General features: G+C 54.2%; 1 protein-coding gene across 1 annotated transcript in view; it reads left to right on the forward strand.

Annotated features, from left to right (window-relative positions):
• Positions 1-19,323, forward strand: part of HS6ST1 (heparan sulfate 6-O-sulfotransferase 1) — a 56,859-nt gene extending 37,536 nt beyond the window's left edge. Inside the window, exon 2 of the mRNA XM_034954203.3 lies at positions 12,716-19,323. Coding sequence (XP_034810094.1) covers positions 12,716-13,424 — 709 coding nt within the window. The 3' untranslated portion in view covers positions 13,425-19,323. The remainder of the gene's footprint in view (positions 1-12,715) is intronic.
• Positions 19,324-26,241: the final 6,918 nt, after the last annotated feature.

Raw genomic sequence — 26,241 nt, forward strand, 5'->3', positions numbered from 1 at the left:
TCCGGTCAGCAGCAGGAAAACAGGGCAAAGAAGGCTGTCTCTAAGGACATCCTGATGGCCGGACAGTCACACAGCCACACCTGGCTGCACATCATCTCCTGGGCGTCTTCCTCCTCAGGGACTTTCTGCACTGTTTTCTAAGCCTGTCTCTTGAGGGCCACATGAGCACAGAGCCCTGTACCACCTGGACTGCCTTTCCACCCATCCGTAAGAATTCAGCTCCCCTGGGTGAGCCAAGGAGGCGCCCCCACCCCCTATGCCACACTTTGCTAGAGGTAGGCAGAGCAGAAGCAGCGTCATGAGGCCAGCAGGCACCAGCTGGCCAGTCCTGTCCAGACCCAGGTGCCTCCGTCTGCCAGAGGGGGCAGGGCAGGGAGATGGGCCTCAGCCCTGCTGCTCCCTTCCTGCCAAGGGGCTGGGCTGAGGCTGGATCTCAGCTGACCCAGCTCCAAGCCCAGCCCATGCTTGAGGGGGTGAGTGGCCTTGGTCTCTCTGGTGTTGCTTCCTCATCTCTCCAGCTGGGACACGCCCAGGCTGTCAGGTCACTGGTGAGGGGCTCCCTGGGGTTGGGTCAGCCTCACCTGTCCATCCGGGTGTCCTGCCAAAGGTCCCATCAGCTGCAGGCTCTGCCTGCCCTGTGTGTGTCCCGAGGCAAGAGGGGGCTCTCTGGAAGGGGTGTGGGCAGCACAGCCTTCCCAGAAAGCACATGGGTGAGGACTGCCCCCTGTGCCTACACAGCACCTGACCACTGATGTCATGGGGCCTCTCTCCAGACCTGGGTATGTTTGGAAGCAGATTGAGTTAATGAAAAAAAAAAATCTGACTACTCTTCTACAGACGTCACCGAGAAGGGACAGCCTTAGCCCAGCATTTTCTGTGTTGCATTTGTAGAGGGGCTCCCCAGCCTGCTGCCGCCAGCTCAGAACTTGATGATCTGGGTTTTTCTGCAGGCAGAGGGGAGGGGCTGCCTGCCCTTGGGCCAAGCCAGGCCTGGTGCTGCGGCACTGGGTCAGGTGCAGACACACCAGCACAGGTGTCACACCAGAGCGGTGGGGAAGCCATTCCCTCTCAGGCAGTGGCTCACATGCCTGTGCCTCCTGGGAGCGGGTCGTCTCCTCTGGGCTGTCTCCCAACCCCCTGCCCTCCTGGACCTGCAGGTGCCCCCTCTCAGAAGGAATGACACCATGGACAGCCAGCCCGGCCTTGTGGCCCTGGAGAGCTGCGCCTGAGAGCTGCTTCCTGCCACAGGAAAGAGGAGGCAGCCACCCGCCCCAAGTGGGGCGCTCAGCGGCTTCCACCCCACAGTGGGACTTGGAGCCAAAATCAGACTTCCACTTTTTCTAACAAACTGGGCAGAAGCCGGACTGCTTGGTGCTGTCAGAGGCATGGGCACCGGGGGCCCCTGGTGGGGTTGGCAGCAGGCAGTGCTGATGAGGGTGACGGTGGTGTGTTATGCCGTGAGCTCCCAGCTTTGACGTTCTCCTGAAGGTTCTCGTTTCCTTCCTGTGATGAGGATCCAGGCCTCAGTGAGGCCCGGTCGCTTTCCAGAGAGAGCCATCCTGGTACCCTGTGGTGTCCCATGGGTCTGGGGCAAGGCCGGCAGTCAGGGTAGGCTGGGGAAGCAGGTGCTGTCGCTGAGTGTGGCCGGGTGCTCGCGCGGTCCTCAGAGGAATGTTCTCCCAGGTTGCCTCTCTGAATTTCTGGTGCCCTTGGAGTCCAGGTTTTGTTCTGTTGAGAGACAAAGTCTCGCTCTGTTGCCCAGGCTGGAGTGCAGTGGCACAATCACAGCTCACTGCAGCCTTGAACTCCTGATCCTGAGCTCAAGTGATCCTCCCACCTCAGCCTCCAGGTAGCTGGGACTACCTGGTGGTGTGCGTCACCGTGCCTGACCTGGAGTAGGGTTTTTAAAACTAATCACTGAGGTGCAACCTTCATGGTGTGGCCTCTGTCCTCATGGTGGGACCCCTGGTCCCTGGGAGATCAAAGCACACCATTGGAATAGAGCCCCTCTCAGAGCTTCCCTCACCACGCCATGTCCTTGTCCTTGGGGGCTGGAATGTGACAGGCATGCTTGTTGTTTCGCTGAAGCCGGCCCCCCAAGGACTCTTCCTCTGAGCCACGGAAAACCATTCATTTTCTTTCAGTAACTGAGTCAGAAGTAATGCAACAGTATTTCTTAAAAAAAATAAATAAATAAAGTTCTGTCATTCTGACCCTAAATGACAGCGTCCTCACCCACAATTAGGGAGCTTCCCCTCTGTTGGCACTGGTATAAAAATTGCCATTGTTTCAGGGTCTGAGTCTAGAAACTTGTGGGTTAGACCCTTGTTTCGTGGAACCCACCCCCATCAGCTTCGGGCATGGGAGGGGAGGGGCCTGAGGACAGGGCTCACCCTGAACAAATGCAGTGCAAGCAGGACTGGCGCGGCCGGCCCCGTCTAATGGCCCCTTTGCACCCTACACCCTGTCCCAGGCAGCGGGGAGGCTTTTGTGATCTTCATTACATTATTTCTTATAAATCATTTCTTCTTGGGTCATATTTCCTATTAGGTTGTTTATGTAATGTTTAATTACAGACAATATAGAAATATATAAAGAAAATGTTATGGTCACATTTAGGCTTATGGGTTTTCACCGAACTCTCAACTCCTGTCAGTTCAAACATTTTTATAGTAAAACGTTGAAAAAAATTCATTATCTCACTGCTGAGACAGCCACTGAGTAGTCCATTCCTGTCCTGGGTGGTGTTTTTTCTGAACATGTATATATCTTACAAAACCATGACCACAGAGTGCTGTTGTCCTGCACATTGGAGGGGGATAGACCCTTGCTCGTGGAACCCCACAGTCAGCTCCAGGGGTTGGTGCAGGCCTTTCTCCACATCTTCAGGTCTTGTCAGCACCCCCGCCGTGAGCCGCAGGACCATCCACTGTGTGCCTGCCGTCGGCCTCCGCCTGCCTGGCCATGACTCCCTGTGACAGCTCACACTCCAGTGCACACCCTCTGAGGCAGCCCTGTCATGTCTCAGCCCTTCCCTCCAGGGCCAGCACCTTCCCAGAGGTGGAGTTACTGCACCAGCCCCTCACCAGGCTCCAGTCTCCTGTGCCCCTCCTTCGCCCGCCCCAGACTTCCCACATGCCCTGAACCAGGTTTGAAGTCTCATTTCTGGCTGGAGTCCTGAGCTTCCGGAAGGCAGAGTCAGCAATAAGAAGATGCAGGCATGAGTTTGGGTCAGATCAGCACTCGAAGGCAGAGGAGACAAAATGAAGCCACCTGCAGCCATGGGCATGACCCACTGGAGGAGTGAGGGACAGGCACCATGGGCTGCAGTGCCCGGCCTGGTTGATGCTGGCCTCAGCTGGTGCCTGCCTGCCCCGCCCTCCTGCCTGGAAGGCACTCAGAGCTCATGGGCTGTACCTGCAGGATTTTCCCTGGGGTGCTCTATGTTTGAGTGGGGCTCCCAGGCCAGTTCTAAGTTTGTCCTGTAAGAATCCAGACTCTGGACTTTAGAACTGGCCACGCCCTGACAGCAGTGCCTAGATCTTACCTGATTGTGAGGCACACTAAACCAGTGCCCAGAAAAATGTCAGAACAGCTTCAGGTCACAGAAGGCATTAAACCAAGCATAATTAAATGCCGAAGTGCATGATCCAGGCGATCATTCTGTGGGCTTTTCACAAGAAGCTGCAGTTCGTGCAGACTAGAATTATTTCATAGCGCATTTCGAGTTCTTTGATGTTTCATGCTTCATCTGTGAAATCCATGTGAGTTTCACACTCAAGGCCATTACTCATCCAACCTCGTTTTCCTATAGAGTGAACCGGACCCTCCTTGGTCTGGCCCTGCTTGTGTGCCTTAGCCTCACTGGCCATGTCCTCACCCTCCTCGGAGAAGCTGCCCTGTTACCCACAGAGGGTCTCAGGGGCTGACCCCTCCCACTACTTGTGAGAGGGAGGGACGTAGGCCGGCTGCACAGACACAGGTGACCCCCAGTGCAGATAGGGCGCCTCGGGGATGGCCACACATCACAGCTGCTGCTCACTGACTGGATGGTGGTAGTGAGCAGCCAGTGGTGCGGACAGGGTCTCCCCGTCACCCTCAAGTGACCAGTGTGTGCCCCATTCAGGGGTGAACGCTGGGAGCCCTGAGTCTGTCCCAGTACATGGCACGTATAGGTGTCCACAGAGATCTGCTATGGATGTCAGGGTGCTGTGGGGGCCATGCAGCAGGACCGCAGCTTAGGGCTGTGCTCACAGAAGAGGCCAGAGGTTTGCCACCCTGAAAGAACCTCATTTGCCAGCAAAGTCACTGGGCAGGGTCCCCAGCCTCCCGCATCAGGTTGGCAGCGATGAGGGAGATCCCTTAGGGGAGAAGTGGCCCTGTTTGCATCCCCAAGGCACTCCTACTCCTGGACGGTGAACCAACCACCAGCCGGATGCTTGGGCTGGGCAGGACCTGTGGTTCCTTCCAGTGTGGCCACGGAGCATTCAGACTCATTAATTCATGGTTAGTTACTAAACCTCAGGGCAACCCCCACTGCCCTGGAAACCGGCCACCCTTGAGGTGGTCCTCCTTCACTGATACCCACAGGGGCCCTCCACCCCTTTTGTGGAGCCTGTCTTGCTCACCGCAGCAGCTTAGCTCGTAGGAGGGGAGGAGAGGGGAGAGGAAGTGCTGAAGACGCCTGGAATCTGCTGGGCCTGGAGGTAGCAGGGGGTTGCAAGCAGAGCAAAGGGTAGAGACTGGCGGGGAGCTCTGGGGACGGAGGCTCTGGCTTGACAAGACTGGTTCACCTGGAAGGCCAGCTGGGCCTCAGGCTGCCTTCTAGAGTCTCAATTTGTCTTTCTTCCTTTCTTTAAACTTTTATTCACACGAAGTGTTTGGGACATACAAAAGAACTTGCATAATGTACATAGGATAACAGTGAACACCTATACCCCCAGCTGCTCACCGGAGGCATGAGGACTTGATCAGCACCACGTAAGCCACTGTGAGCACCCAGCGCCATCCCAGCCCCACACCCCAGGGCTAGCCTCTGACTTGAATTTTCCTGTTTCAGCTCATCACTTTTTTAAAAAAACGGCCGGGCTCAGTGGCTCACGCCTGTCATCCCAACACTTTGGGAGGCCGAGGCAGGCTAATCACCTGAGGTCAGGAGTTCAAGACCAGCCTGGCCAACATGGTGAAATCCCATCTCTACTAAAAATACGAAAAAATTAGCCGGACGTGGTGTTCCACGCCACCACGAGTAATCCCAGCTACTCGGGAGGCTGAGGCGGGAGAATTGATTGAACCCAGGAGGTGGAGGTTGCAGTGAGCCAAGATCACACCACTGCACTCCAGCCTGGGCAACAGAGCGAGACTGTCTCAATAATAATAATAATTTCAACATGTATATGTGTATCCCTGAATAGTGTTTTCTGGGGATTTGTTTGTTTTTGAGAACTTGATAAAATACACGTTACCATCATAATCCAGTCCTGATGTGCAGTGCCTTCTTCGTCACCTTTCCCATGGTGGTGTGAGTAGCTACCATTTGTTCATTTTTATTGCTGAGTGGAGTATGCCACCGTGGAGGTGAGCACGCCACCGTGGAGGTGAGCACGCCACCATGGAGGTGAGCACGCCACCGTGGAGGTGAGCACGCCACCGTCGTGGGCATTTGGCACTGTTACCAGAATGCTGCTGCAGCCTCCCCAACACCTCCTGGTGTGAACAGCAAGGTTCCTCTGCGATGTGCATCTGGGAGAGGACTGACCACATCTTGGGGAATGTGTACCTTCTGCTTTCCAGTGAAGACACTTGGAGATGACTGTTCTCACCGTCTCGTTCACATCCGTAAGCAGATGGTAGGAGGATCGTCCTGCATTCATGCCTACTCTTGCTGCTGCCCGGCTTTGCCTTCCCACTGCTCTCCTGGTATTGCCTGTGGCTTCCTGTGCCTCTGCCTTGGTAACTGATGCAGTGGAGCCTCTTTCCATACACTTTGTTGGTCAGTTTCCTTGTTGTTTTCTTTTACTTTTAATTTTTTTAAAGTAATTCATACACATACTTAAAAACAGGTAGTTCCAGTTGGCTTATGATGAAAGCCAGCAGATCCGCTTTCTCTTTCCAACCTCTCCAGACAACCGTTTGTGGCTTTCTCAGTATACTTCCGGTGTTTACCTTCATATTTCTAAATAACGTATAGTGCTATTTCTTAATTTATTGATTTAGATATTCTCTGTTTACTTTGTTTCGATAGATGAAGGTGAAGCGTTCTTACACCCTCACACAGTCTGTCCTCACCCCACCCATCATCCACATACAGTTAAAACTCACGTTTTTATTAAATCAGTAATCACTGTTTACATGATGATGCCTTCAAAACCGTCATTTACCGCTGAGGCAAGTAGTGTACTTCATTTTCTTTTCTATATAACTTTTTGTTTTTCCTGGAATTAATGATTGCCTTGTCTTTTTACTTGCTTTATTTTCTATCTTCATGGATTAATTTTTTCCAAATGATTCCAGAATCTGCCACACACCTACCATTCATTTTTTCCCACCAAATGCTCAGTTGTGTCAGGCCATCTGTCCATTCCTCCTCCACCCCAACTCCTTTTTTTTTTTTTTTTGAGACGGAGTCTCGCTCTGTCACCCAGATGCAATCTCAGCTCACTGCAGCCTCTATCTCCTGCATTCAAGTGATTCTCCTGCCTCAACCTCCCAAGTAGCTGGGAACACAGACATGTGCCACCACTCCCGGCTAATTTTTGTATTTTTAGTAGAGATGGGGTTTTGCCACCATTGGCCAGGCTAGTCTCAAACTCCTGACCTCAAGTGATCCACCCACCTCGGCCTCCCAAAGTGTTGGGATTACAGGTGTGAGTCACCACGCCTGGCCTTTGCCCCTTTTTTCCTAGAGCTTCTGTCTCCCTGCTCCTGACAGGCCCAGTGGGATGTTTTGCTGACATCCTGGAACCGTCCCCTGGGTTGGAGCTCCTGGCTTCCAAGTTTGTTTGTTTGTTTGTTTGTTTGTTTTGTTTTTTCTTTTCCTTTTTTGCTAAATGAGATGCCTACTCCAGGATCTTCCTAAAATAAGATTCACAGAAGGTAAATTTCCTAAGTCTTTGTATGTCTGAACACATCTCTACTGTCCATACTTGATTGATAGTTTGGCTGGGTATGAGATTGAATTGGTCATTTTCCTTCTGCCTTTTGAAGACCGTGCTCCAATGGTTTCTAACATACGGCATTGCAATGGAGAAGCATGCCATTTATGTATTGTTTTTCTTGTCCAGATGCTTCAAGGGTCAACTTTTTAGTCCCCTGTTCATTCCCCACATTCATTTGCTCAGCACTTGGTCAGCCATTTCAGTCTCCGTGAATGAGGTACTCCAATTCTGGTTATTTCTGTCATCATCTCCTCTATTTTCTCTCTCCCCTCTTTCTGGAAGCCTTGCTGGCAGGCACTTGGAGCACCTGAATGGATAGACCCTGCTGGATAGTGATAGGCACAAAGCCCCTGCTTTGTGGGGTCCCAGGTGTCAGTGCAGGGAAGACTGCTCTGGGGCACAGACCCTTCAGCAGGGGGTGCGAGGCAGGGATTAGATGAGCCTGGGCTCCTGAGGGCAGGGGCTGGGGACCACCGTGAGTGTGCAGACCATTCCTCAAACCTCTGAGCCGTGAGCCGCCCCCTTGGCACCTCCAGAGAGCACATGTCAGAGAGCTGCCTAGATCTGGGGTGGGCCATTTGGGGAGTCCTCTGTACCTCGCCACACCCCGCCCTCTTCCTGCTTCTGTTTGACACCTCCACCCCGCCTTTTGGCAGATGACAGACTGGAGAGTAAACAGCAGATGCGTCTGGCAATGCATGCAATGGAGGAAAGAGGACGGAGCACAGGAGGTGGGACAGGGCGAGGCGCAGCTGGGGCACCAGGCCAGAGGATGGCCAGGACGTGCCTGTGGCCAGCAGTGCCTGCAGTGTTTGGCAGAGGGAAGGGGACAAGGCAGAGGGGAGGGGAGGGCTTTGCGTGTTGGGCATGGGACTGGGCGCCTCTGGCTCCTAAAGAGTCCCACCGGCTATGGAGGGGCGTGCCAGATAGTGGCTTCCATACCGTTCAGGCAGGTGTAGGTAGGAACTGGACGGTGGCCAAGGGCAGGTCACCCTGCCTGGATCAGCTGTCACATCTGCAGAAAGGGGCAGGAACACCCACATTTGACTGCTGGCCTCACAGGCAGCTTCTAGAGTCTGGCTGGCCCTTTGTCTATACCACAGGCCGTGTCTAGGGGACAGAACCAGGGGACCCAGGGCATGGCAATGTTCTGAGCAGAGAAGGTGCACAGGGAGCCGTGGGGACAGCGTAAGCCATTGGGCCTTAGGGCAGGGGCCTCGGTCAGCTCCTAAGGCTCCCCCAGGCGCAGTGTCCGTTGCGCCATTTTATTACAAGATGCAGAGCCGCTGGGCCAGCACTGCTAATATCTTTGCACACACCCGCCTCCCTGGTGTGGTTCCCCAGCAGCTGTCCCTGCAGCGGGAGGCCTTGGTCCAGAAGGGTTATGTGGGACATGGGCGCAGGAAGGACAGGTGAGGCTGACAGGCTTGGTCATTCCAGGGACCATGACGGTTTTCGCTGGCTCAGGTGCCCCTTTCCCCTGCCGTTGCCCCTGTTGGTGCCTGCTAGACCTCCTGTGCACAGAAGGCCTTGGCAGAGGAGAGAGCCAGGCCTGGGGCAGTAAAGGAGAAAGCTTCCCCTCCAGTGCTCTGAGGGCCCCAGACTTAGATGGCTTTCAAATGAGTGTCTGTCTTCAGCAGCTCACCCTCCCAGCTTTTTCAGAAACCAAAGAGTAAATTGCTCACGGCTTCTCTAAGTGGCTGACACACAAAAAACCCGAGTCATTTCAATGGCTGGACCCAGAAAATCGAGCCCTCTCCTCTCCTCCCTGTCTCTGGCCCCCAACTCTGCCTCAGTTGCCCTGGGGTCTCACTGTCCCCTCAAGACACTGCCCCTGCAGGCGCAGGCAGAGAGGCCTTTGTTCCCCTCAGCTGTGTCCCGTCGAGAGGATGCTGCCGTCGGACACGTGGTAACTGAGCCTGCTGCCACCCCCACCCGTGATGGTCAGTAGGTCGCGTGCCATCTGGGGCTACTAGAGCCGGGCCACTGTGCATACCACATGTGCCTGCTGGGTGCTCTGGGCTCTTCTCGCACTCCTGCACTGGCAACCGCTTATCTTTTTGAGCTGGGTCTTAAAGGTGGAGAGGTCTGACCAAGGGGCGGTCACTCACGCTGGCATTCCAGTGAAGGGCATGGCCCATGCAGAGACCAGGGGTGATATACCCGTGTGCTCCTACCTGCAGACCGTGACGGTGCTGGGGAGGGGAGGGGGCACCAGGCCACATCGGGAGGGCAGCAGGTAGACGCTCCAGCCCCTCCACGGCAGAGGCCCTGAGCTTTGCAGGGGTGAGGAGGCTGTCATTCAGAAACGTCGCTGCCAGGGAGAAGGGACTTAGAGAAGGGAGCCTTGTGGCTGTGGCCCATGGCTGCCCTCACCACCAGGCTCCTGCCTTCAGGTGGCCAGGGGCCATCTGAACGCTCAGGGGACCTGGGTATGGGGTTGGTGTAGACCATGTCCTGGCCCTTCCCAAGGTGCCGGCTTCACCTCCATCCCTCTGCACTCTGGTGCTGACCTGGCATTTGCAGTTATGTGCCCTAGTGGCAGCCGCTCGAGCTTGGCTGCCAAGACCCACGGTGTGGTCAGACCACTGTGTGCGGCTGAGGAATGAGTTCCTCCCAGGAGGGGAAAGCCCTCAGGGGTCCATCGGGGCCCTCGTGCCCACCCGTCACTGCAGGCCAGGATTGTGGCAGGTGGCAGCCCCAGCTTTGAGTGCTGCCTCTTCTGGGGCTGCAGCCGCCCACTGTGAGCAGGAGGGTGAGGGCAGGTAGAGTCTGTCCTGCCATGAAGCTGGAGGCTTTGACAGCAGGGGCAGACAGAACTGAGCAGAAACACTTCACAGCCTGGCCACGAGCTCCCCGCTTTGTGCTCCCTCCCTCGCATTTCCCTGTGTTCTGCACCCCCAGAGCTGAGGAGCCAGGGCCCTTGTCCAGGAACAGGCTGGATCGAGGCCTGGTGCCTGCATGCATTCCCAGGTGGGAGCCAGGCAGGTGACCCGGACCCTCCACCCGCCCAGAAGCAGCCCTTCCACCGAGGGGCCTCACACCACTTCTGCCTGCTCCCTCAGTCATTAGGCCCAGCGCTGGCTAGGTGGCTCCAGACATGACCAGGAGGCTCTAAGGCTCATCAGCGTCTTCTGGAGCCTGCACGATACACACACAGGCACAGGCTACACCATGGGAGACCCCATCTGCAGGGTGCCAAGCCCTTGCATGCTTGGGCCTCTGACGGGATCTGTCCCCGCTGCTAACCAGGCACAGGGCAGCTTGCTCTGCAGGTCTTCCAGTCAGCTAGCACAGACCCTGGCCAGTGTCATGACTCTGTGGCCCTGGGCAAGTCACACACCCTCTCTGGGCCATGGGCAGAGGAGCTCATGATGGAGGCATGCCTCGGGCTGCAGGGGATGGTCCCTGAATGGGTGTGGGGCTGGGGCTGAAGGACCCGCCTATGGGCCGAGGCGCTGAAAATGGGAGAGGAACTGAGCCATTTGTGTTTCCCAGATGGGGCCTGCTGCACTGTGCACAGCGTGTCCTTGCCCTCAGAGTCACCCTTGGGGCCAGAGTCCTTGTGGCTGTAACTCACAGGGTCATTGGCTGGGGCTAGGAGGGCAAGCCTCTCTGTTGGTGGACGCATCACACTGTGGTTTTTTGTGTTCAGAAGAAACCCGCCACACTGGCCTGTCTCCATCCATTTGGTCACGGCCCCACAGGAGTGGGGAGCGGAGGTCCATGCGGCCCTATGCCTCCCCTGGACACAGGGTCAGCTAGGAAGGACATGGATAGCCTCTTCTGAGCAGTCAGGGCCTCGTGAGCCTGAGGCAGGAGACAGAAGCCTGCCCCGGCCGCCTCGGGCCCTTACTCCCTGGCCCTTGGTCATTTTTGTTTCTAAAACGTTTGTCTCACCTGCTACCTGAAGAAGGTCCCGCCCTCTGGCCCTTGAGGCCCCGAGTGCCCAGGAGCTGCTGCCATCAGCACGGATGGGTGGTACCAGGCAGGCTGTGGGTGCAGGGTGCTTGGGGAGGGCCAGGTGTGCCTTGGGATGTGTGAAGTGGGAGCCTGGAGCAGGGAAACTGAGGCCTGCTCTCGCCCCTGCTGCCCACAGCTTATCTGCCCCCTGGAGACCAGCTGTGCCTGACCCTGGGGTCGTCAGCTCAGTCCTGCTGGGTCCTTCCTCCACCCCATCTGCTGAGAGCTCCTCCAGGGCAGGGTCTGAGCCTGCCAGGCCACAGAAAACACTGGGCGGACGACAGCTGCCTGTCCCTTCCTCGGCAGTCTGCATGCAGTAGTGCTGGCCTTGCTGCCTGCCCCTGGAGCCATCACTGGCTACCCCGCCTGCTTCAGAGCTGCCACCCCTGGGGCTTTCTGACATGTCCTCATAGGCGGGGGTGGCCTGCAGTGGCACCGCACCACTTGCCAGGCACTGTGCCTCCCTCCCTGCAGGGAGGTGTGCGGTCAGATCAGGCAATTGCCAGCGGACACCAAGAAGCGCTTTGTGCTCCCCGGGGTCCCCCCATGCCCCCCACCCCCGCCCCTGCCCAGGGCAGTGTGAGGGGAGGAGGGGAGCAGTGTGGGTACACTTCCATGTTGCCATCTGGGGAATCCTGGCGGGGGGGTCAGGGCGCTTCTGGAGCTGCTCCCCCGGGCAGTGAGGGGCCCTGTGGGCTCCTAGGCTGCCTGCCCGGCCCTGGTTCTACTTGGCCTGAAGCCCACCCACCCCAGCGTGGACAGGAGCCAGGAGGAGGAGCCCTCTAAGAATGACTGCAGCCTCCCCCGGGGCTGACCCCACACACACACACCGGGCATATCCACAGCCGCCACCACGTTTTACCCACCTGTCCAGTGTCCTGACGCCTCCAGCCCAGCGTCATAGCAAGCCTGGCAAGGACATGCTTCATGCTGGGCTCCTGCCGCGCAGGGGAGGGTGGGAGGTGGAGCCTTCCTTGGGTTGTTTCTCCCTTGTGCACGCACCGTTACATACTGTGCAATGCGTTGGTGTCTTGGGGGACAACCCAGCAAGTAGAGTTGGTGTATACGTCATGGCTTCCTTTGGGGTCCTGGGCTGGCTGGTCCGCTGGGCACCCCCCCCCCCCAACCACCACCAGGCCTTGGCAGGACCCTGGGACTGGGACTGGAGGTGACCCTCGCTGGCCCCTGCCCACCTTCTGTTCCTGCTGAGTGGCTCTTTGGGTGGCACCATGCCCAGGCTGTAAACAGCTGGTGAAGACTGCTGGCCTCAGGCGGCTGTGGCTCTGCGACCTCCCTGGATGCGGTATTGGCGGCTCCACCCACCAGCAGGAAAAAGTCAGGTTGTCCCTCCAGAGGAGCCAGGCCAGGCGCTGCAGGGCACTGTGGTGGTCATCCTGGGTAGCCATGTGACCGTGGCATGCTCCTTGGCATCTCTGATACCGGGTTTTGAAACGACTGAGAGCTAAGTGCAGGAGTTGGTTGGCATTAGAGGCGAAGCCCAAACTCCTGTAGTGGGGACTTTGACTCAGAGCAGCCCTGGTAGCCCCCCTCATGCTGCGTCACAGCCCTCACCTCCTCTCCCCGTCTCCTTGCAGGAAGTTCTACTACATCACCCTGCTACGAGACCCCGTGTCCCGCTACCTGAGCGAGTGGCGGCATGTGCAGAGGGGTGCCACGTGGAAGACGTCGTTGCACATGTGTGATGGGCGCACGCCCACGCCTGAGGAGCTGCCGCCCTGCTACGAGGGCACGGACTGGTCGGGCTGCACGCTACAGGAGTTCATGGACTGCCCGTACAACCTGGCCAACAACCGCCAGGTGCGCATGCTGGCCGACCTGAGCCTGGTGGGCTGCTACAACCTGTCCTTCATCCCCGAGGGCAAGCGGGCCCAGCTGCTGCTCGAGAGCGCCAAGAAGAACCTGCGGGGCATGGCCTTCTTCGGCCTGACCGAGTTCCAGCGCAAGACGCAGTACCTGTTCGAGCGGACGTTCAACCTCAAGTTCATCCGGCCCTTCATGCAGTACAACAGCACGCGGGCGGGCGGCGTGGAGGTGGATGAGGACACCATCCGGCGCATCGAGGAGCTCAACGACCTGGACATGCAGCTGTATGACTACGCCAAGGACCTCTTCCAGCAGCGCTACCAGTACAAGCGGCAGCTGGAGCGCAGGGAGCAGCGCCTGAGGAGCCGCGAGGAGCGTCTGCTGCACCGGGCCAAGGAGGCGCTGCCGCGGGAGGACGCCGACGAGCCGGGCCGCGTGCCCACCGAGGACTACATGAGCCACATCATTGAGAAGTGGTAGTGGCGGTGGTGGCCACGGGGAGGCCTCTTGGGGGGTGTGGGGGATAAAACAGGACAGACAACAGGTCCACCCAAGACTGTCAAGGGATGAGCATCCCAAACCTGCTCCACAGAGGTAGCTGCGTCCTGAAAAAAAACAGAGCAGGGACGTAGTGGGGCTGGGCAGGGATGGGGGCTTGAGGAATCAACAGGTGCAGCCCAGTGGGTCAGAGGAAAGCGTGCTCGAAGGATGCCATGGTCAGGGCAGGGCCTCCAGAGCAGGTGTTGTGCCTGGAGCTGCTCTCCTGGCCTCCTTGGATTTATCGCAAAAACTGAAGGTTTGCGCGAGAGACGAGGACAGCAGAAAGTGGACCTGCCAGGCCGGGAGTGTGTCCCTCACCAACTATGCACACAGCACTCGCTCTTAGCTCCTCTGTCCGGGCTACTAGGAGTGAGACCAGCTTCTGGCAACTGCCCCAGCTCCAGGCCATCCCATAGCCCCTCCTCTTCTGGCTGCCCCCAATGCCCCGAGGCCTGGGGAGCCCCTAGCTCACCCATCTGTAGCTCCCTCAAAGTCAGGGCCCACCCCATCTGAGGCAGAGAAGACTCGAGTCCAGCCCCCAGGAAGCCTGCTCCCCTCTCTGGCCCATGGTCCTGCTTCATGCTTTGGGTCAGGAGGCCAAAGCTGATGTTCAGGCCCCACCCACTCGCTACAGTCCTCAGACCAAGGAGGGGTTTGGGTAGTAGGCCCGAGCTGCATTGCCGGCCTTCCGTGGGCCAACTGGCAGCCCAGGAGTGGGGAGGCTTTGGCCAGGGATGCTGCCACTTGTGCGTGAGTCCGCGGCTGGCCCTTGGAGGTGACCATCCAGGCAGGCCTGGCTCAGACTGGAAGGGCTGGGGACCGAGGGCTCCCCTGCCTCTGTTCTCCTTTCTCACCCACTGGGATTTGCTAGCAGGCTGCCCCAGCCCCATCACCGAAACACATACTCAAGAGCTCAAATACCACTGCTCCCACCAGCGTACGGATTAAGTTCATCAGGCTTCCATCGGCTGGAGCATGGGACCATAGCCCTGCCCAGGAGCCGTACCCTCGGACCACAGTGGCTCTGTATGGCCAGGAACGGGGACTCGAGCTTTCAGATTCTGGTGGCCTCCCTGACAACAGACACTCAGCCCTCCCCACCCTGGCTCTCCTTGCATTTCCCCATGCTCCCCACCCCCTGGCAAAAGGCTGGCCATGCTCTGTTCCCAGCAGCCGCGCAGGTTTCCCCACTGGCTGCAATGGCCCTACTAAAAGCCATGTTGCATATCCATTGTAAGCACGTGCCCTGTGCCCTGTCCATTCCTTATGCCCTAGGAGGCCAAGCTGGTGTCTCTAGGAGGGCCCACACAGGCACCCTGGATCCCCCAGAGAGCAGATTGGTGTGCTCAGGCCGCAGGCAGACTCAGAGGTAGGGCAGTGGGCTCTGCAGGCCACCTGGCTGGGGTTGGTGGGGGTCCTCTCTCCTGCCCCAGCTTCCACTCAGCCACCACAGTTGCCCCACCATGGGGTGGAGACGTGGGTCACCACGGGCTTGGGAGCAAGCGCCTTCTGCAGCACAGGAAGCCGAAGCTGGGGTCAGATGAGGTTGCTACCCCTGGAGGTCTGGCGTAAGGGCCCCACCCTCAGGCCTCCTACACTGGCCTCATTTTACTTTGGGGTCCAAGGACAGGATGGTCAACAGGGCAGGGTGGACAGCGTGCCAGCGCCGCGCAGGGCCACCTCCCTGGGTGGATGCATCACACTAAGGAAGCGAGTGCCAAGGGGATTTAGTGGTGTGGTTCTTTCAAAGGGAGGTCAGGGTCAATGGGAATCTGCTCGGACACTCAACATGGGGGTGGGTGCACTCCTTGGAGGAGGAGGAACATGTTCAGGGGATCGTGAGGTCTTGCACAAGCCACGTGGGGCACCTTGGCTTCCCGGCAGGAGGTGGACACCCAGCCAGAGGCCTGGCTCAAGGTGAACTCACCTTCACCATGGGCTTCCTGGGTGCGCGGGCCTGAGCGCAGGTTGTTTTGTACATATTGGAATATGTGTTAACTTATGCCCCGCATCCCAACTCACACGGAAGCACGGGTCTTGTCTCAGTCTCTTCGCTGCATTTGGAAAGCAGTCTCCTCTCGGGCCAGCGCCGGGCTGAGGTGTCCAGAGGCGGCGGCAGCTGGCAGTGCCCTCAGCCCCCAAGTGTCCAGCCTGGCACTTCCCATTCAGGCCACCTGCTTTGGGTCAACAGTTCCTTTGCCAGCAGCATCTCCTAAATTGTAAGGACTCTGTCCACCCGGGGCCCTCCCAGGGCTGTGAGGACGGAAACAGGCAGGCAGTGGAGCTAACAGCTTAGTCACCAGGACCCCCAGACCTGCAAACGTCCCCTCCTGGAGGGGGAAGCCAGGAACAGCAGAACTGCCCACAAAACAAGGCTGTGAACTTTTCGGGAACTGGAACTGTTTAACTTGAACCCAGGATTGTTTAAAGCTTTATTTATTTATAGCTTCTTAAAAAAAAGTGTTGAAGAAATTTTTTGGTTATTCATACAAAAAAATGAGTTGATGATGGAAAAGCAAGTCATAATCATCTAATTGTTTTTGTCTAGGTCGAGAATGAATGTTAGCTGATGAAATAAACCCTGACAAGGAGTGGCGGGTGTGCCGTGGTCTCTGCGGGCATAGCTGCCCCTCCCAGTGGGGTCTCACACCAAGTCCCAAGGGCGGGGGTGCTTTGCACAGGTGCAGGAGGCTCAGTGAGGAAAGTCCCATTAAGTAAGGCATTCTGAAAGAAAAAATGGGACTTTGTCATCACCATAAAGAGTAACCGTTTATTAATCATTAGTGATAGTATTTGGGAAGATGACACCAGTTGAGAGGGAGGCAGGTGCCACTGAGTTACATTCTCATTAACCTCTTCCCTCCCTGTCTTTGGAAATTTTGAAAGATTTCAAATGACAAAGAGAGTGGAGGAATAGTTCATGGACACCCACGTGCTCTTGGCCTAAATTTTTCACCTTCTCTTATCCTGTGCCCACACTTTCTCATACACGCACACACGCGCACGCTTTTCTGAAACATCTGAAAGTAGGTTGTGATCATCAGAATACTGCACTCCTAAATCCATCAGCTCGTGTCTCCTAAGGACGTTCTGCCACAAAACTCAACCCTGTTATCCCAGCACCCCCCCCCCCAGATTTTATAACAATACAGTATTTTCCAATATCCAGATCTTCTGGTTGTCCTAGAGATGTCTTCAGAGCATTTCGTAGCCCCAGGACCACACAGTGCCCCATGTGCCTCTCCTGTCTCCTTGAATGGAGGAGAGGGTCCCAGCTACCCCTTCTTTTTTCCGTCTTTCTTAGGATTGACATATTTGACTAGTAGAGACCAGTTGTCTTAAAAGGTCTGCTGATGTTGGCCGGGCATGGTGGCTCACACCTGTAATCCCAGCACTTGGGGAGGCTGAGGCGGGCGGATCACAAGGTCAGGAGATCGAGACCATCCTGGCTAACGCGGTGAAACCCCGTCTCTACTAAAAATACAAAAAATTAGCCGGGCTTGGTGGCGGGCACCTGTAGCCTCAGCTACTCAGGAGGCTGAGGCAGGAGAATGGCATGAACCCGGGAGGCAGAGCTTGCAGTGAGCTGAGATTGCGCCACTGCACTCCAGCCTGGGCGACAGAGCAAGATTCCTAAAAAAAAAAAAAAAAAAAAAACTACAGATGTCAGTTTCCTAGTGGTCAGATTCGGTGAAATTGGGTAGGAAGGCCCTCGGGTGAGGCACCTTCCATCAGCCCAGGTGTCCTGTGGCTCTGTTCCCCAGATGAGGGAAGTCCAGCCTCCCCACTCAGCCCCTGGGGAAACCCAGCCATAGTGGTCACCTGCCAGCTCGTACCTGCCACCATCCCAGTGACAAAGGTCACCAGGGTGTTTCTGGGAGGGTCACGGCTTCTACCTGCCACCATCCCAGTGACAAAGGTCATCAAGGTGTTTCTGGGAGGGTCACGGCACAAGTAGGGCAGGAGTCAGAACGTAGCTGCCTTCTTAAAACCCCAGTCTCAGACTCCACGTCAACACCTGCTCATGCCTAGGTAGAGTGCGGAAGGGAGGAGCAGAGGCCAGACGCCAAGAGGAACTCCCGAGTCCTTCCTGGACACTTCATGCGGAGGTTTATCTGGGGTGTGGACCAGCCCTCAGCCTGGCTTCTCCCTCGGGGGAGCCAAGATGGAAGCTTCCTCCACCTTCTGATAGTACCACTGGGCTCTGTAGGGCCAGTGTCATGATCAAAGGTGAAATCAGACCTGAAAATACCTCACCCAGAATGGGGGTTTTCCTCTTCCTGCTTCTCTTTAGAGTTGAAGGCCACCTTTTTTTGTTTTTAAAGACAGAGTCTTGTTCTGTTACCTGGCCGAAGGCCACTTTATTAAAGTCCACCTGAGGCCGGGTGCGGTGGCTCACGCCTATAATCCCAGCACTTTGGGAGGCCGAGGCAGGCAGATCGCTTGAGGTCAGGAGTTCGAGACCAGCCTGGCCAACATGGTAAAACCCTGTCTCTAACCAAAAATATATAGCCGGGCCTGGTGGCATGCGCCTGTAATCCTAGCTACTGGAGAGGCTGAGGCAGGAGAATCGCTTGAACCCAGGTGGCAGAGGTTGCAGTGAGCGGAGATCATGCCATTGTACTCCAGCCTGGGCAACAGAGCAAGTCTCTGTCTCAAAAAATAAATAAATAAATGAAGTCCACCTGAGCCAAAGACTCAGGAGGCTCAGGCCTGCCCCCTGCCCAGCCCTCATCCCCACTTCCTGCCCACTGCCACAGAGTCCCCACTGTGAGCGTCGGGCTCACCCGATCCTCCGAGGTCCCCTGCCCCCTTCTATCCTGCCAGGGAAACCCACATCTGCCCTTGCTCCCGGGCCTGTGGGTTTGGACAAAGGCAGCTCCTCTACCACCCAGCCTCGTGGCCAGCGCCATATGCCTCATCCCTCCTGCCCCGGCGTTCTGTCTTCACACCAGTTGCTCCAGCCATGGCCAGCCACGGCCCTGTCCCTGGATGGGCCTGTTGGGCCTGCTCCCCACTGCTCCCCTTGGGCTTCATGCCAAAGCCATCAGGCCAGTATCAGTCCTCACACCCTGCTCAGCTGGGGGCACCTTTGCACACAGCGCTGGGTTCTCTTCCTTGGGAAGCTGGGCCCCAACTACCCCTACCTAGACGTGGTCTAGGTGCCTGGCTTGGGGCCCCTGGTCCCCTTCATTGTGGCACAGAGAGGAGCCCATCCTCAGGCCACCCTCACAAAGGTGGGAGCCCCAAGTCCTCTCCTAGGAGTGTACACCTGGACTCGGGGAGCTTCCAGCCTAGGAGGACTCGGAGGGCACACAGTGTATTCATGACATGAGGACACCTTCCTAGGAGGGCCTCACCTCAGGGCTCCAAGGACACCCCTGCGGGGAGAGCCTGGGTCTGGGTCCCCTGACATGTAGCAGCAGCAGCAGAGAAACCTGCAGGAGTCGCTTTGTCAGATGAGGTCTTGGGTTCCAAGTGGACCGCTGGCTGCTGTTTGCTCCTGTGCCTCCATTTCCTTCTCTGTGACATGGGAAGGCTGGGCCAGGTGTGGTGGCTCACGCCTGTAATATCAGCACTTTGGGAGGCCGAGGCAGGCGGGTCACCTGAGGCCAGGAGTTCGAAACCAGCCTGGCCAACATGGCAAAAACCCATCTCTACTAAAAATATAAAAAATTAGCCAGGAGTGGTGGCGGGCGCCTGTCATACCAGCTACTCGGGAGGCTGAGGCAGGAGATCACTTGAACCCAGGAGGCGGAGGTTGCAGTGAGCCAAGATCACGTCACTGCACTCCAGCCTGGCAACAGACTTCGTCTCAAAAAAAAAAAAAAAAAAGAAATGGAAAGGCTGCTGTGAGGATCCGGCTGCATCGGGGGAGCCAGGCCTGGCCCCACACCTGCCTACAAAGGCGGACAAAACACTGACCACAAATGAGCCACCTGGGGACTTGTTGAAAGCACGGAATCCTGGCCCCACCCACTGCCTTGCCGCTGCCCAGCAAAACCATGTGGGCCCAGCCTCTCCTGTGGGCACACCCACACACTGTCCCTCTCTCTCCCCTTTCTTTCCCCCAAAGGGCCATGACCGTTTTCCATGCAGCCCTGCCCGGCCCTGCCATCCTGCTCCCAGCCCCACGCTGAGAGGACACCTGTCTGCCTCCCTCCTGCCGGCCCTGCTCCCTGCTGCCTTTCACTGGCCTCCAGCTCTGTCTGCACCAACACTCCCAGCTCAGCCCCGGGCCTCGGGCTTCAGGGGGGACTTGGGCTCCTGGGGCAGACCCAGAGGAGGGTCTGAATTCATTCAGCACTGCCCAGACTTGCCCAAAACGTGGCCTCTTTAAAGAAACTACTTACATCCTGTTAAGCCACTCGTCCCCTAGCAGGGACAGGGCACTCACACATGGTCCCCCTCACCCCACCTTGTAGAGGGATCATTGGTCTCGCCAGGACCGCCACCTTCTGCCTTCAGCAGCTCCACTGCAGGGGTGTCCAGGGCGGCAGGAACTCAGAGTCTAGTCTCTTGGCTCGGGCGAGACACAGAGACCCCTTCTGGGGCCCAGTCTGTCCCCTCTAATGGATGCCCTGCCCTGAGCCCCCACCTCAGCCCCAGGTCCCCCTCACACCCCAACCATGTCTGAGCACCCACTGCCGTGTCTACTGCACTGCACCCAGCCAGGCCTGCCAGACGCCCCTCGCAGGATTCCAGGTGGGCGCCACAGCCCATCTCCCAGCGCCCGGTCCCAGCAGAGGCCACAGCCATGGAGGGCTGAGGTGGGGTGTCTTCCCTTTCACCTGTGCCCCGAGACTTCCCCACCCCTTGCACCTTCTCACTGTCCCCTGCGACAGGGCGTCCTGACTGCCCTGTCCTCCCACCCTGCTCTGTGGCTCCTCGGAGCCCTGTGATTTCTATGCAAGAGGAAGCCTGGGGACTTTGGAAAACACTTTTCTTTCTCAAACAAAAAGCCAGGCATTCAAGACAAGCCTCTCCAAGACTCCAGGGAGTCAGCCTGGAGCCGTGTGGCTCAGGCTCAGGAATGCTTCTTTGTTCCCCGCGGTGCCCGCCCAGCCCCAGAAGCCGCGAAGGCCCGGGTCCCAACCTGGGGAGCACCAGGCAATGTTGCTCATGAGGGCTGAGCGGGTGGGCCCACTGCTGCACAGCGTCCTCTCCGGGCAGCACCGCCTGACGATGCCTCAGGCACAGCAAGAGCTGGAAGGGGCCCTCGGCTCTGGGAGAAGGACTTCCAGGAGAGCTGGCTGAGCTAACAAAGGCCGCTTGTGTGACTCACGCGCTTGCTTAGGAAGCGGCCCTGCACAGCCTGGCTGCTGCTTCTGGGATCTGCCGAGAAGTGCCGCTCGGGAAGTGGCCTGAAGTCGGTCCCTTTCCAGTGGGCACTCCATGAGGGCAGGGGTTTTTCTACCTGGAAGATCTGAAACTCAGGCATCGTGGCAGAGCCTGCTAGCTATGCCTTGGTAGTTGTTCTCCCCTCCTTCCTTAGTAGTAGAACCACTACATATCAGCGGTGACACAGCCATCCAGGATCAAGACTACACTTCCCAGCCCCCTTTACAATGACATGTGCTGTCACTACACCCTGTGGCCAACAGTTTGCAAGAGGAAATGTTCCTTGCAGCTTTGGGAGACAAGCCTGAAACAGAAGAAACTTCCTCCCTTTCTCCTACTGAATGGCTACAATGAGGATGTAATGGCTGGAGCTCAAGCAGCCATGTTGGACCATGAAGTAGATGCCATGTGGTGAGGGTGGTCGAGCAACAAGATAGGTCCTTGATGATTGTGGAACCACCCTAATAGCTTTGGGATGCCTACCTTAAGACTTTATCCACGTAAAATAGAAATAAGTGTGTTCTGGCCGGGTGCAGTGGCTCACATCTGTAATCCCAGCACTTTGGGAGGCCAAGGCAGGTGGATCACCTGAGGTCAGGAGTTAAGACCCTGACCAATATGGTAAAACCCCGTCTCTACTAAAACTACAAAAATTAGCTGGGCGTGGTGGCGGGCGCCTATAGTCCCAGCTACTCAGGAGGCTGAGGCAGGAGAATTGCTTGAACTCGGGAGGCAGAGGTTGCAGTAAGCCGAGATTGCACCACTGCACTCCAGGCTGGGTAACAGAGTGAGACTCCGCCTAAAAAAAAAAAAGAAAGAAAGAAATGTGTACCTTGTTAAGGCCACTGTTGCTTGGGGTTTCTGTCACTCTCAACTGAACCTAATGCTAACAATGGTCCGGCCACTAAAGATCAAATTCCTGCAAAGAGCATAGCTGGACGCTGCAGCCCATGTAACAACACCTTCTTTCCACCAACTACTCAAGACACTGCTGCTGTTCCTGGCTTCATTTATGTGGAAGTGTTAAAAGGCCCAGAGAGGGGAAAGGCGCTTTTTCCTTTTGTACCTTTTGATTTTTGAAACATGTGAATGAGGCCGAATGCAGTGGCTCACACCTATAATCCCTGCACTTTGGGAGGCTGAGGCGGGAGGATTGCTTGAAGTCAAGAGTTCCAGACCAATCTGGGCAACATAGCAAGACCTTGTCTCTACAAAAAAATAAAATAAAATTAGACAGCAGTGGTGCTGCATGCCTGTAATCCCAGCTGCTTGGGAGGCTGAGGCGGGAGTATCAATTGAGCTGAGGAGTTGGAGGTTGTCGTGAGCCAAGATCAAGCCACTTCATTCCAGCCTGGGCAACAGAATGAGACCCTGTCTCACAGAAAAGAAAGGGAAAAGAATGGGAGGGGAGGGGGAGGAGAAGGAAAAGAAAAGAGAGAGAAAGAAAGAAAAAAGAAAGAAAGAAAGAAAGGAAAGGAAAGATGAAGACAATGAAACATGCATGAATTACCCATTCAAAACATAAATAGCTGGAAATAAAAACAAAAGCAAAATGGAAGGGAAGATAAACACAAATTCGTGACAGGAATTTTCTCAAAATTGCAAAATGGGGACTTCTCAGGCTGGAGGAATAAGGGAACATCAACTTTATCTGTAACACTTTACATATTTTGATTAGAAAATAAGACAAGAAGAACAATCATCACCTCTGAGTGATAGGTACATTTATATATAAAAATTTATAAATTCATAAATCTATTAATTAATATGTATAAATATTTGAATCTTATATAAATGTGTATATATCTTATATAACAATAGTATATACTAACAATATAAATACATATAATAAAGCATAAATACATACTAAGGATACATGTTGTTCTTTGGACTTTCCTGTGTGGTTATGTGTCTCAAAATAAAGTCATAATTTGAACAAGCCTGCCTGTGAGGTCAGTGCAGAAGCCTGGGCTACCTCAGGCTACCAGCTCCCAAAACAGGAAGGGACCTGGCACCCACAGTCAGGTCCAAGCACTCCTAGGACATGGACAGAGGACCAGGCTGGTTGGCACCTCCTGGGTGGCCAGGTGCCATGAAGTCAGGGGAGCCGAGGGACATGGGCTTTAAGCTGTTGCACACCATGTTGCTGGATTAATCATAAAGCAATGGTGACACCGGTCCTGGTTCCCCTGGGGAACACATCTCTGTTCCCCCACACATCTGTTTTGTCCCCTTTCACAAGAGCCCCCAAGACCGGCTGCCACAGCCCCACTGCACACAGCGCTGCCTGGGTGAGGGGATGTCCACTGAGCCAGCAACGCTGAGGGGGACATCTTGGTGGAAAGGGCCCTGCCTCCCGGCCGATCCCTGTGGCCTTGTTGTGGCACATGACACAAGCAGAACCAATCAGATCACTGCCCAGGATTTCTTATTTAAGATTTTTATTTTTTTCAGATGGAGTCTTGGTCTGCCCCCAGGCTGGAGTGCTGTGGCATGATCTTGGCTCTCTGCAGCCTCCACCACCTGGGTTCAAGCAATTCTCGTGCCTCAGCCTCCCAAGTAGCTGGGATTACAGGCGCACTACCAAGCCCAGGTAATTTTTTTTTTTTTTTTTTTTTTTTGGTATTTTTAGTAGAGATAAAGTTTGGCTATGTTGGCCAGGCTGGTCTTGAACCCCTGACCTCAGGTGATCCACCCACCTTGGCCTCCCAAAGTGCCGGGATTACAGGCGTAAGCCACCGCGCCTGGTCCGGGAGTTTAGATTCTTGTTTTGAATCTTTTCCTCTTCTCTAATGGAAACATTTCTTGCTGTACATTTGCCTCTCAACACTGCTTAAGCTGCCTTCTATAAATTTTAATGTTACATTTTTATTCTTAGTTCAATGTTTAAATTTCACTTTAAGGCTTCCTCTTTAACTCATGGAATACTTAGAATGACATTGTTTAGTTCCCAAATGTTGGGAGATTTTTCTGTTATCTTTCCGTTATTGATTTCTAGTTTTATTCCATTGTGGTCAGATAACATGCTCTGTATGATTTCAATTATTTTAAACTTGTTGAGATTTATCACCCCGTATATGGTCTGTCTTGGTATATATTCCACGGACACTTGAAAAGAAGGTATATATACTGCTGTTGTTGCGTGGAGTGTTTTACAAATGCCAATTAAGTCTGTTCATTGTTGAATTCTTCTATATCCTTGCCAATTTCTGTCTAGCTGTTCTATCAATTTTTGAGAGAGGAATATTAAAGATTCTAACTATAATTGTGGATTTATCTATTTCTCTTTTCTCAGTTTTGTTTCACATATTTTGTAAGTGTCTTGTCTGGTGCATACACATTTAAAATTACAATGCCTTCCTGGTGGATTTTGACCAGTTTAGCATTATATACTGTCCCACACTATCTCTGGTAATTGTCTTTGCTCTGAAGTTTGCCTTCTGATATTAATATTGTCACTCCTGCTTTCTTTTGATTAATCTTCACATGATATATCATTTTTCATCCTTTTACTCTCAACTTGCCTATATTGTTTTGTTGTTGTTGGTTTTGGGTTTTTTTTGTTTGGTTGGTTGGTTTTCTTTGGTTGGTTTTTTGCTTTTTGAGACATGGTCTCGTTTTCTCGCCCAGGCTGGAGTGCAGTGGCACAATCATAGCTCACTGCAGCCTCTACCTCCAGGGCTCAAGTGATCCTCCCACCTCAGCCTCCCACCTCAGCCTCCCAAGTACGTGGGACCACAGGCACATGCTGCTACACTTGGCTAATTTTTGCATTTTTTGTAGAGATGGGGTTTCACCATATTGCCAACGCTGGTCTCAAACCCCTGGCCTCAAGCAATCCTTCTGCCTCAGCCTCCCAAAGTGCTGTGATTACAGGTGTAAGCTACCACACCCGGCCAGCCTATATTGTTTTATTTGAAGTTAGTTGCTTGTAAGCAACATAGAATTGGGGCATGTTTTTTAATCCATTTTTTTTTTGTCTTTTAATTCGTGTACTTACACCGCTTACACTTAATATAATTATTGACATGTTAGGTAGGGCTTAAGTCTAACATTTCATATTTTGTTTTCTGTTTGTCCTCTCTTTTTTCATTTTTCTATTTCCTTTTTCTTGCCTTGGTGTGGTTTGGCTGAACAATTCTTTAGAATTCTATTTTCATTTATCTGTAGTGTTTTTGAACGTATCTCTAGATATAGCTTTTTTAGTGGGTGCTCTAGTATTACATAAGTATACACAATTTATCACGGTCTACTAGTGTCATCACTTTACCAGTTTGCGTAAAGTATAGAAACCTTACCTCCCTTTTTTATATCCCTTTTTTCTCCCCCATTTATAATTATCTTAATAAATACTTCTTCTCCATACACTTAGAACCACATCAATGTTACAATTTTTGCTTCAACCATCAGATACAATTTGGAAAACTCAAGAAGAGAAAAGCCTATTGTAGTCACCCATATTTCCGCTTACCATGTTCTTTCTTCCTTCCTGGTGTTTCAGGGTTCCTTATTTTATTGTTTCCTTTCATGTTTAGAGACTTCCCTTTAGCCACTCTTTCAGGGTAGGTGTGCTCGTGACCACCTCTCTTGGTTTTCCTTCATCTGAGAATGTCTTGGTTTATTCCTGAAAGATTTGGGGAGCGGGGGTAGTAATGAGATTTTGGGTTGACAATTCCTTTCTTTCAGCACTTGAAAAAAAATTATGCCACTTTCTCCTGGCTTCCATGGTTTCTGATGAGAAATACACTGTCATTTCAGTTGTTTCTTCCTCTAGGGGTAATGTATTGTTTTCTCTGGCTACTTATTAAGATTTTTTTTATCTTTCATTTTCAGGAGTTTAATTATGATGTATGTTGGAGTGGATTTCTCTGAACTTCTCCTGTTGGGCATTCATTCAGCTTCTTGAATACATAAGTTTATGTCTCTTGCCAAATTTGAGAAGTTTTCAGCCATTATTTCATCTCATAGTTTGCCAGCTCCACCCTCTTTCTTCTCTCCTTCCAGGACTTGGATGGCATTACTGTAAGATCTTGTTATAGACCCACAAGGTTCTGCTCATTTTTTTAAATCTGCTTTTTATCTCTGTTTTCAGATTGGGTAATTCCTTTTGTTCTGGCTTCCAGTTCATCGGTTCATTAGTTCTTTCCTCTGTCCCCTCCATTTGCTATTGAGACCATCCGCTGAAATTTTTACTTCAGTCATTGTGTTTTCAGTTCTGAAATTTCCATTTGGTTCTAGTTTGTTTGTTTGCTTGCTTGTTTGTTTGTTTGTTTTTGTTTGTTTTTTGAGAAACAGAGTCTTGCTCTGTAGTGCAAGCTGGAGTGCAGTGGGATGATCTTGGCTCATGCAACCCCTGTCTCCCAGCTTCAAGCAATTCTCGTGCCTCCCAAGAAGCTGGGACTACCAGCATGTGCCA

This window comes from Pan paniscus, chromosome 13, assembly GCF_029289425.2.
Source record: "Pan paniscus chromosome 13, NHGRI_mPanPan1-v2.0_pri, whole genome shotgun sequence".
Taxonomy (NCBI): domain Eukaryota; kingdom Metazoa; phylum Chordata; class Mammalia; order Primates; family Hominidae; genus Pan; species Pan paniscus.